Genomic DNA, 12,454 nt, shown 5'->3' with positions numbered 1-12,454 from the left:
ATATACATACATATATATATTTATATACACATACTAATATATATAATTATGTATTGTTATATACTCTGTGTTTTTCAGTATTTAATATGGAGCTTCATTTGGATCGGTTGGAATGCTTTTCTCATATGCTTTTACCTGAATGTAGGCATATTGGATCGGGTAAGTTATACATATAAATATTTGGTAGTATGCATAAATATGTATAACAAAATTTGTATATAGTAAATAACATTCAAAGTGTTTGGGAAAAATACTCAAGATATGAACTAAAAATAGGCCAAAAATTTCTTTAAAAAATAAAAAAAAATTACTTATAAAAAATGTTTGTCAAAAAAAATTCTTGAGAAAATTTTTATTATTATATACAAAAGGTATTATACGATTTCAAAAGTTATACAATCTATTTAAGTTCAAAATATGAAAAAATTTCTTTAAAAATTTGCGCAAAAATTTTTTTTTTAAATATATTAGTTTTAGGTAAACTAAACTTTTAAAAATTTAAAAAGATATATATATTAAAAAAAATAATAATAATTCGTAAAAAATCCAAAGTTTCCTCTAATATTTTTTTCTATACAAATTGTTTTTAGAAAATATGTATTTAACAAAATTTAAAAAATAAAATACAAATCTTTAAAAAATTTAAACAAAAAGTAATTAATTTTTTTTAAAGAATGCTTAGTATTTCCCATAAAAATTTTCCACAAAAATTAAAATGAATTTGAAAAAATATATAAACATATTTTCCATAAAAAATATAAATATCTTTGAAAATTTTAAACAAAAAAAAATAATTATGTATACTAAAAAGAAAAACTGTTTTCAATAAAAGGTTTCACCAAAGATTAAAAAAAAGTTAAAATAATATAAAAAATATTTTCCATGAAAATGTGAAGTTTTTTCTCATAGTTTTTTTTATAAAAAATTTTATTATTAGAAAAGAAGAACCGAATTTTTAGCGTGTTGATGTCTCACTATAAAGAAAAAATTTGGTAAAAATTATTAAAAATATTTCTCATAAAAACATAGTTTTTGTTTTTAGAAACATTTTAGTATAGGAAATATGTAATAAGATTCAAAAAATTAATAAACTATATAGACTTTAAAATCAAAAAAAAATTTAACAAAAGGTAATTACATTTTTTGAAAAATATTAAAAAATACTTTTCATAAAAATTATTTCAAATTTTTTTGTAATAGTTTTAAATTGAAAAAAAATTATACGAAATATACTCTAAGATTTAAAAAATATATAATATATTTTAACAAAAAGTAATTACAATTTTTTTGAAAAATATTAAAAAAACTATTGGAAACTATTTTTCATAAAAGGTATTACAATTTTTTTCTAATATTTATTTTTTGAAAATTAAAAAAAAAAATTTATAGCAAATATAATAATGCAGAATAAATAAAAAAATATTTTTTTAAAGGAGATATTTATAAAAAAATAAAGTTTTTTAATAATCTTTTTTTATAATATTTTAAAAATAGTAATTAAAAAATTTTGGAAATAAGTAATGCATTTTTTTAATAAAAAATTGTTAGTATATTTTATCAATTTGTTTTGTGAAAAAATTTAGTTATAATGGCGTTTTATATTAAAAAATATTTTTTTCTCTCATTCATCAATTCCGTATTTATTTATTTTTTATTTTTCATTATTTTATTTTTTTTTTTTAATAATTTTTTTTTAATTTTATAATTTTTGTTAATTTTATATTTGCTAACCGCCTATGCTTTCCAAAAAAAACATTTTTCATTAAAATAATACATACGTTTCTAACATATTCTTTGTCTCGCATCATATTTCCCCCCAAATTTCTTTTCTCTCAATAGGACAGCGACCTGCTAAATTTGGGCACCGGTAGCGTCTCCTGGTTTGAGGTGAACGGTTATGGTTGCAAGCCAACATATCCAGTCAATATCACCTCCGATGATCCATTTCGTCCAATACGTCCGGAACGTGTGGACGATTGCTTATTAGATTATACTATAGTCGAAATTGTACAGTCGGGTGTGCAATGCGCTTTAGCGGTGAGTAATGACCTAAGAACATTGCTTTCCTTTTATGAATCTATGTAATATCTCTTAATATGTAACGATTTTTTAATATTTTATAAATATTTTCTCTCAACTTTTTTCAGTTACTTGGTATTTTAGGCGCCATATTAATAAGTTACATATTCCTCGATGAAGATGACAGATGTAAGTTGAACATTTTTTAATTATTACATATTTTTTTTTAAACAAATTAGTAGGAAATAATTTCAATTAATAGGTGTGAATTAGATTTGGTGCAGATTTCGACTTTTATATAATAAAAAATAAATAAAAAAAATATTTTTTTATGCAAAAATCTTGTGAAACTAACACAAAAGTATTAAAAAAATAAGTTTAAAAAATAATATGGAACTATAAAAAAATATTGAAAATATAACAAAGGTGAACAAGAATGGCAAAAATACCAATAGTAAAAAAACACTGAAAAAATGATATTAAAAGTTTAATAAAACAAAATAAGAAAAAAATATAAAAAAAATAATAAATTAAAACAAAGAGTAAAAAATAGCGCGTTTGTAATTTAAACTACTGAACTTCATAAAAAAATATTAAATATTAAAGTTTTCACTATATAAAAAACTAGGAAATAAATATAACAATCAAATAATTATTAAAAATTAAATGATACCCAGCGGGCAGTAAAATGGAATTAGTTAAAAAAATATAAGAATGCAAAAAAAAAAATTAATATTACTTCAGTAAAAACATTATTGTGTAAAAGTTTTTTTATAAAAGAAATATGCTCTCCATAAAAAGTGCAAACTTATAATATCGTTTATGTTTTTAAAATATTCAGAAATAATCGGTTTTGTAAAATAATTTTATTTGAGGGGTGAAAAACGAAAAAACGCAGTTTCTACTCATTCCGCTAGCGAAAAAAAACGTGTTTTAATCAAAATGTATTTTTCGATAAAAAGTTCAAGTATTCGATAAAAATCGTTTTCGATAAATTTGTTTTAATTGAATGCCAACACTTGCTTATGTGATAAGATTTGATATTTTCGATTTTAATATAGAAAATAACGCAAAAACAACAATAAAAATATAATATATCGATAAATTTTGCGGTTCCTTAACAGCTTTATATGAAAATATATGGCATCATATATGTACTATATACCAAAAAATTAGAAAATGCAATCTTATAATATCGGTTATGTTTTGAAATATTCAGGAATAGTTAATAGTAGTTAATTTATTAAAAAATAATTCGATTTGAGAGGAAAAAAACGCAGTTCATACCCATACCGCCAGTGAAAAAAGTTTTCTTTAAATCGAAAAATATTTATCGATAAAAAATTCAGGTAGTCGATTAAAATCGATTTCGATAAATTTGTTTTAATCGAAAGTCAGCACTTGCTTTTATGTTAAAAGTTGATATTTTCGATTTTCATTTGAACAATAATGCAAAAACAACAATATAATTATAATGTATCGAACGTTTGGTGTATCTCCACAGTTAACATAAAAAATAGAAAATGCAAATTTATCATATCGGATTTTTTTATGTATGGTTTGATGTATTCAGGAAAAGTTACTCATTCCGTCATCGAAATAAGCTCTCTGAAATTAAAAAAAATTGTATCGATAAAAAAATTAAGGTCATCGATAAATTCGATTTCGATAAATTTGTTTTAATCGCAGGTTAGCATTTTCTTTTATGTTAAAAGTTGATATTTTCGAATTTAATTTGAACAATAATGCAAAAACAACAACTTAATTATAATATATCGATAACTTTTGAGGTTTCTTGTCCAGTCCATTTCAAAAATAGAATTCTGTTTGCATATATGTATATTGATATATATCTATTATATATTCCTCGAGCAGCTCAAGCTTTTGAGATTTGTATAAAACGATTATTTATTAATAAATACCGTTACATAAAAATAGTAAAAATTTTATATTCCACATCTAAAATGAATTTTTTGCGGGAGGGTTTTCTCTTTGACTGTTAATAATTCGTTTTTAGTATTTTTCTGACCTTCTCATTCATGAAATGAGCTTTCCATATCGCTTACTGATTTAAGCAAGCCTTAATAAGAGAGTTACAATAAAACCTCACTTGCGCTTTTAGACGTCTTACTACTAAAAGCTGTTTAGTCTCAATTTACTGCCATGCTATTGTTATCATTTAAATGGACTCTAGAAAGCCATCAAGTACTAAATTCGAAACCTCTCAACTACAAAGTTCCTTCAAACTCTTTTTCGTGACATATGTCTGCTTTCGCTTTCAAAAAACTGCTTTCTTTTGCTGCAGAAATCCCTCGCTCAATGCCACTGTCAAAACAAACATAATAACCCCGAAGTGATGTGCGCCCACCAGCAGCAGCAATATCGACATCACTCACCTTCATATTGACATTAGTGTCAAACGAGAAACTTTTCACTTTCACAACGCGCCCCACTGCACCGCACCGCCAACGCATAGAAACTGCAGTTTTTTAAACTCATTTCGTTTTCGTTTTCATTGCCACCAACAGCGACGACGCAACCGTGACGGCGTGCGACAAAAAAGCTGGTTAAATCCAACTCCCACACACATTTGTATGCATAAAGTCGGCTATCAGTTGCTGGCTTGACTGGCGCTTGTTTGTTGAGCCATTTTTCCTGCCACGCACACACACACGCTTGCATACATACATATGTATATGTACACTTGCACGGCCTTTTCTTTGTGTGACAGTCGAGTCAAATGCTGCTTTACAAATCAATTCAAGTGCAGGCAGCTAACTATCTCCGCATAAAGGAAATTTGCATTGCCATTCATTTCGCTGTCACATGTATATGTGTGCTCCCTTTTTGTTTGTGTTGCGGCCGTTGTTGTTGGTGGTGATTTCCAAGTGAAACGGGCAGAAATGTGCTCATCAGCAGTCAGTTGTGCTGCCAGTCGCAGCCGTCGCACCCAACTCAAAATGTCAAGTATGAATGAAACATATACCCGCCTACACATATAGGCATACATACATATGTACATACATCCTTATGTGTGGACTAGTTTGGTTGCAGCACGCCTGTAGTTCACTCGCCAGCAGAAAGTCCTCCAAAGTGTGCGTCTCAGTACTTATCCTCGCGCTTGCCACATAGACGGCGCATGCGAGTGGGGTAAGCAGTTAAATGTGTTAGATATAGTTCTAGTGTGCGTGTTTATATGTACGAATATTAGGGTGGTTCGTAATATTTAGGAAAAAAGGGTTTCAGTTTAATTTTTTTTAATCGTTGGAAAATATGTATATATTTTTTGTATGTTTATATTGACGAATATTAGGGTGGTCCGTAAAATTTAGTACAAAAACAGCTTTCAGTTTAAATTTTCGTTAAAAAATATTTTTTTGATTGCTTATAAGGATATGAAACGTCTTTGAATATAACAACATTAGGGTAAGGCTAAAGAATTTTGAAGTATTAAGTAGCAACTTTTTTGTATGTTTGATAGCCTCCTTAATTTACATACTATATATGTACATGTATTTATATATGCAAGTGGAGCAAGAAGTGTAGCATTCTGACTAAAGAATATAAGTCGATTTGGAAAATTCTGATTGTATTACATATTTGAACTTTCTATATTTTAATAAAATATTTTTTGTGTTGTCATAAAATACTACAACTAACTAAAAAATAACCAAAAAATATACAGATGGAAATTATAATTTTTTTTTAATAAGGCCCCAACCATCACGTCTGACATTGTCAGTCTAATTTATAAATATAATACATTTTTTGTGTCTTTGCGCAAATCGCGTTCCAATATGACAGCTGGCTTAGCTCCCACCGTTGTCCTGGTGTATAGCAATTTTATGGCATACAGTGCGTATGAGTGACATACTACATTGACGACGATTAAAAGCCTTTGGTGCTGGTTGTGTCGGCACAGTTTCAGCTTGTGAATGTTGATGCTCACTCACAGATACATATACAGTATTGCGTGAGAAAATAGCAGCATAAAAATATTTTGGGGCTTCTATGAAGATTTCACGATTTGAATTTATGTATGTGTTATTTTAATGAATTAAAACATTGTAAAGCTCCTTTGCAGGTTTTTTTTCAAGAGTAGAAGTTGTTGAGGATTTTCAGCCTTGCAATAGTCATTAATGAACAAGAATAATTTTTTTTTTTATTTTCTTCACTTCTTTTTTTGTTCATTCGCTTTAAATATTTTTTAAACAGGTGGCAACGCTCCAAAACAATACGCCGTCCGTATATCAACATTACAATTCTTTTTTAATTTTTCATTTATTGAAATTGAAAAAAGTGGCAACCTTCTCAAAAATACTCATGATTCTTAAGCATTTCTACATTGATATCCACTATTGGAATACTAAGTTTATTTGTTTTGTTCTCACTATATATTTTTTAAACAGGTGGCAACTCTTTCAAAAAATATGTCGCCACATTTCTTAAACACATTTTTGGGCCTCCGTATTTCAACATTTAAATTTTCTTTTAATTTTTCATTTATAAAAAATTGAAAAAAGTGGCAACCATCTCATAAATACTTATGTTTCTTAAACATTTGTGCTTTGATATCCACTACTAAAATACTGAGTTTATTTTATCAACTTCTTTCAATTCATTTTTAAAATAGGTGGCAACTATTTTCTGACTTAATTTTTACATAATTAAAAATATTAAATTTACCTCGTTCATATTTGAATATTTTACTTATTTTTTAAATTTAATTTTTTACAAAAACGCAAATCAGTGGCAACTCTTCTTAGAATGTTTCTAGCAATGAAGTTTCTTAAATGGAATTATTACAATTATTTTATTCCATTAAATTAATTTTTTTAATTTAATTTATAAATTTTCTTATGATTATTATTATTTTTTTTTGATGATGAAATTTAAATTTTTAAACAAATGGCAACACTATAAAAAATATTTGCAACTAAAAGCTTTCTTAAATATCAGTGCAGCCGTTTGTTTTTTAATACCGCGCTTAAAAAAGTTTTACAGGTGGCAACATTTTGAAAAATTATTTTTTAAACTCATATATTGGTGTCCATATTACAATATTTCGCTTACATTACAAATACAATTGTATAAAAAATTGCGAACAAGTGGCAACTCTTGTCAAAAATATCTCCACTAATCTCTTTAGTTTAATTCTCTTATTAACACATTATCATACTCTATTGATAATTGTATTAAAATAAAATTTTTAATCAAATGGCAACCCTCCTATGGCACATTTTCAACTGTAAACTTACTTAAGTATCATAGAAGTCCATTTTTTATGGTACTGTGCATAAACATTTTTCTTTCTATAAATTTAAAAAATATATAATTTATTCTCTATTATTGCACGCCACTGTACTGTGTGTAACCCTGTGAGTACTAAATAGATGTTTTAAGTTATTATTGAAGAAGTTAAGACAGAAAAGATGTTGTAGCCAACTCATGGTATATACTCGTACAAACCTTTTAATTGCATACTTCTTTATTATCATTGATATACTAGCTGATCAAAATTAACTCGGACTGTCAAACTAAACAACATTTTCATGTATTTTAATATAAATCTTTACTATCGGCTTCAAAATAAGTAAACTTCTCAGCCAACACAAGCATGTCAACTCTTTATACAATTCCCGATATGGCATACATACATACTATGTATATATTTTAAGCCTCGGCTGGGATGGCTTTCAGTGAATTATAGTTTCATCGGCTTCGGCTTCTTTTTGAAGCACCATACGCTAGACTGTTCGGCAGTTTCGTTGTCATATTCATAAAAACTTGACTATGCCAATGTGGAAAAATATTTTATTCGGTTTGCGCAGCAGTTTATATAAACCAATTTGGGTCAAATTTGATCAGTTGTTCGGAGTCTGCCTTACCAATACGATGGCCAAAGAATTTTACTTATTTATACTCAGCTTTAAAACCGTAATTAGTAAGAAATAGTTTTTACTAATCATGCTAAAAGTATGAAATTTCCTACCAGCCATCTAAACCCCGCCCTATTGAACAGTTACGCAGCTATAAGCTGTATCAAAGCGTTTGTGCGCCTGTTACAGCCGCTAGCAGTAACGGTACAGTGGTCGATTACGCACACAAGCTTTACGAGTAAACTGCAAAGCTTGCTACACAACACTTAACGCGCTCAAACGAACACACACATACTCACTTATACACAAACCGACGATGACGGAACACATGTTTACAGAGCTTTTGCATATTCCTGGTTTGAACTGGCGGGCCTTAGCCTTTTGTAGGCAAACAAAAGCGCGGAAGTGAAATCGCAATTTTCCAACGAATGCATGCGAAGAAAAGTGAAAATGAAAGCAAAATGACAAAGATTGCGAAGCGAAGAAAAAAGCACACTGCACGCAAGCTAAAAAAGCGTAAAAGTAAAGATGAATAAAGCGGGGCAAGAAAAAACAGTGAAAAATAAAATATTTAAAGCAGAAATAAAAGTAAAATCGAAAAAATTCACAAATGCAAGAAAAAGGGTGCGCATGCAACCGTGCTGCCCCTGCTTTGTATGCACAACTATGTACCTTGACATGCATTCGAGCAATATGCCGTTAAAAGTACACACACACACATATATGCTTGAATACACACATGTTCGCATGTGCCTTTATGTGTTCTTGCACTTTTTTGGCATTTCACTGCCAATGGCTTCTTTACGACGCTTTCTCTTGCTCGATTCTTGCGTGCCGTGTCTTACTATGCAAATCTCGTGTCACACACACACATACACACGACTATGTGTACACACGCATGGCAAAAAAGTGTGCAAACAGTGATATGAATTTCATGAGATTACCGACAGCAAGGCGCTCATAATCTCACAGCAAGCACACTTGCCTGTTTGCTGGCGGCCACACGCCGTTGGCAGTGACAAATTATGTGTCCTTAAGCGAGATAAAAATAACTGTGCATATGTACATAAATATGTGTGCAGCTTTGCAAAAATATTTTTTTTTATCAACCCCGCCATTAATTGGCAGAAATTGGTGTAAAAAATAGTCTTGAGTGCGAAAGGACAGAGTAGAAAGAAAAGAATATCTTGAAGTTAAACGAAAAGTCACAGGAGAAGTGCACGCTTAGCACAATTCTTAGTATGTAGTAAGCTCGATGTACTATATATGCCCATCATTATCTCTTCAAAGTAAATCAGCTAGATTTATGGCCAAAGTGAAGAAGTATTTAAAAAGAAAAAGTGATCAGCTCCACCGAAGCTTTAGTACCCTTCACACGTGCATTTCTTAAAGTGTATTAAGGTATAAAAAGATTTTTTCGTAATTTTGATCAATCATATATATGCAATAGTACTTCGGTATCAGCGGTTCAAACAATTGGACAGCTTCCTTAGAAGAAAAGCACGTATGCAAAATATGAGATGGATATCTAAGAAACTGAGGGATTACATCGCGTAGGGAAAGTGAAACGGACAAGGCTCAATTGACTCAGCCCATCACGCTGAACATATTCAGTTGTTCTGGATGTTACAAACTTTAATAAACCCTGCTCTTGATATAATGAATTGATGTGAGATTTACTTTAAATAGATGAATATTTATCCGGTTCATTACCGAAAACTGCAGATCTTAAGTCGGCCAAAGAAATTATTGAGTGATCAATTAGCTTCTAGTGAATACTCAGAAGACCTTGCTGCAGGCTGCCGACGTCTGTTCTTCCTAGAATACTTAAAATATAGCTTGTTCGAATCGTTTGTTTCTACAAAATAATACACTTTTCAGCATTCTTAAGCAATATTATTGAAGAATTTTCAGTCCCACTAGAAATATTTCAGGCAATTAGATCTTTCGTCAGAATGATATATTACAAGAGTTAGTAAGAATAAGAAACAATACCAATAGACTCTAAAAAAATAAAGGAAAAACAAAAATAAAGACATATTGAATCGAAACTCAAAAGTTTGTCTATCGAGACACAATAAAAGAATATCAGTTTGAAGATACGCTTTTTCAATATTTTTGAGTTTTTATACTCTCGCAACAATGTTGCTAACGAGAGTATTATAGTTTTGTTCACATAACGGTTGTTTGTAAGTCCTAAAACTAAAAGAGTCAGATATAGGGTTATATATACCAAAGTGATCAGGGCGACGAGTAGAGTCGAAATCCGGATGTCTGTCTGTCCGTCCGTCCGTCTGTCCCGTCCGTCCGTGCAAGCTGTAACTTGAGTAAAAATTGAGATATCATGATGAAACTTGGTACACGTATTCCTTGGCTCCATTCGAAGATGAGCAAAATCTGCACACTGCCACGCCCACAAAATGGCGGAAACCGAAAACCTATAAAGTGTCATAACTAAGCCATAAATAAAGATATTAAAATGAAATTTGGCACAAAGGATCGCATTAGGGAGGGACATATTTGGAAGTAATTTTTTTGGAAAAGTGGGCGTGGCCCCGCCCCCTACTAAGTTTTTTGTACATATCTCGGAAACTACTATAGCTATGTCAACCAAAGTCTACAAAGTCGTTTTCTTCAGGTATTTCCATATACAGTTCAAAAATGGAAGAAATCGGATAATAACCACGCCCACCTCCCATACAAAGGTTATGTTCAAAATCACTAAAAGTGCGTTAACGGACTAACAAAAAACGTCAGAAACACTAAATTTTACGGAAGAAATTGCAGAAGGAAGCTGCACCCAGGCTTTTTTTAAAAATTGAAAATGGGCGTGGCGCCGCCCACTTATGGACAAAGAACCATATCTCAGGAGCTACTAGACCGATTTCAATGAAATTCGGTATATAATATTTTCTTAACACCCTGATGACATGTACGAAATATGGGTGAAATCGGTTCACAACCACGCCTTCTTCCAATATAAAGCTATTTTGAATTCCATCTGATGCCTTCTCTGTATAATACGAGTATAAACATTAGGAACCAATGATGATAGCGGAATAAAACTTTACACAAATACGGTATTTGAGAAATATGTAAATGACGTATAATGAAATCTCGATTATCACTTTATCATACGAGAGTATAAAATGTTCGGTGACACCCGAACTTAGGCCTTCCTTACTTGTTTTTCTTAAATTTGTAGGCAACATATTCTAAAAAATCCTACCACATATATCACAAAATATTGAAAATAGAAAATATAGTGATTAGGCAGACCTATATTTATATATATAAATATATTTTTTCAAAGAAGAGGTTGATCTTAACATGAGCATCTTAAACTACTTTATCGCGGCAAATAACTTCAAACTCTTAATTATTTTCATAATCGTGCCTGATATAATAATTATACCAAGCATACGGTTTTTGTCTTCGGAACCGGTACCGATACCGGATAACCGATAGATAACCGATAATGTTGTCATTAAACCTTGCACTATCACTAAGCAAGACTATAATTTTTCAACGGTACCGAAACAAACACGAATTTGTAACCGGTCAAGGAATGTCAACACCATTCCCACGACAATTATGTCTACCGAAACACCGAAACGGACTTAGATTTTTAATCGGCCAAGGATTGTCAATTCCAGCATTCCTCAAAGATACATCCGTAATGATTTCTACCGCTGCAATAACTACAACAATATCTTGATCTTTAAACCGGTTTGTAGTTTTCCAATCTCTTCTCATATTTTTGTCACGAAAATCTTCTTATGAACTCCTTTAGTGCTTCAGTTCTAGCATATAATTTGTAGGTTCCTCTATATGTCGGTTTTTCCGCAAACGTAAGAATAAGATTTTTTGTTATGAGCGGCCAGGTATGATTTTATAAATGATATTATGAATTATTCAAGATGTCGAGTTCGGTGTTTTGTTGGTACACGTGCCAATACAAGTATGATATTTTGGGTTGCTGCTCCTAATCTGAGTATGTTGTTCTGGACAGTTCGTCATTGATGGATTTATGGACAATTATTAAAATTTTTATTGAAAAAGAAAAAAGTGGAAATTTTATCAAATTAATCGTTTGAAATTCGTAGATTAAGCTAAATATTCTATTCTGAGAAAGTTCAAAAAATATTTTTCTTAAACTTATACAAATTATTTTTTATATAAATTTTTAGAAACGAAAGCAAAAAAATTCCATCGCACATATAATATATGCATATAATTTATTACAAACGATTAATAAAATAAATCTTCGTTAAAATAAATAATAAAAAAGTTAATATAACAGCGATAGCACAAATAGTTTTTCAATCAATTATAAATAATCTAACTTTATAAACACATAATTCACAAAAATAAAAAAATGTTTTTAGCATTTTTGAAATAAAATCCGAAAAAATCAAACAACCAACTCAGAAGTGTACTCAGATTATCGATTTCACATAGATGCGGTATTAATTTTTTAATTTTTTTAAAATAATAAATAATAATGTCAATAAATTAAATAAAAATATTTCCTGCTCACTACCGTCTCAAAAAGT

The 12,454-nt window shown here is 29.8% G+C and overlaps 1 protein-coding gene across 9 annotated transcripts in view; it reads left to right on the top strand.

The window, feature by feature from the left end:
• LOC126757347 (sodium/potassium-transporting ATPase subunit beta-1-interacting protein) overlaps positions 1-12,454 on the top strand; it is a 265,042-nt gene that overhangs the window by 149,992 nt on the left and 102,596 nt on the right. For all 9 annotated transcript variants that reach the window (XR_007666727.1, XM_050471179.1, XM_050471183.1 and 6 more), the window contains 3 exons: positions 79-159; positions 1,840-2,037; positions 2,148-2,208. Coding sequence is in view for 8 of the 9 variants with exons in the window: in XM_050471179.1 (XP_050327136.1) it covers positions 79-159; positions 1,840-2,037; positions 2,148-2,208 (340 nt within the window). In the remaining variant the exon portion in view is untranslated. The remainder of the gene's footprint in view (positions 1-78; positions 160-1,839; positions 2,038-2,147; positions 2,209-12,454) is intronic.

This window comes from Bactrocera neohumeralis, chromosome 4 (assembly GCF_024586455.1).
Source record: "Bactrocera neohumeralis isolate Rockhampton chromosome 4, APGP_CSIRO_Bneo_wtdbg2-racon-allhic-juicebox.fasta_v2, whole genome shotgun sequence".
In the NCBI taxonomy this organism is placed as follows: domain Eukaryota; kingdom Metazoa; phylum Arthropoda; class Insecta; order Diptera; family Tephritidae; genus Bactrocera; species Bactrocera neohumeralis.
Note: the sequence above shows the minus strand (reverse complement) of the source record. Positions and strands in the feature narration are given on the sequence as shown.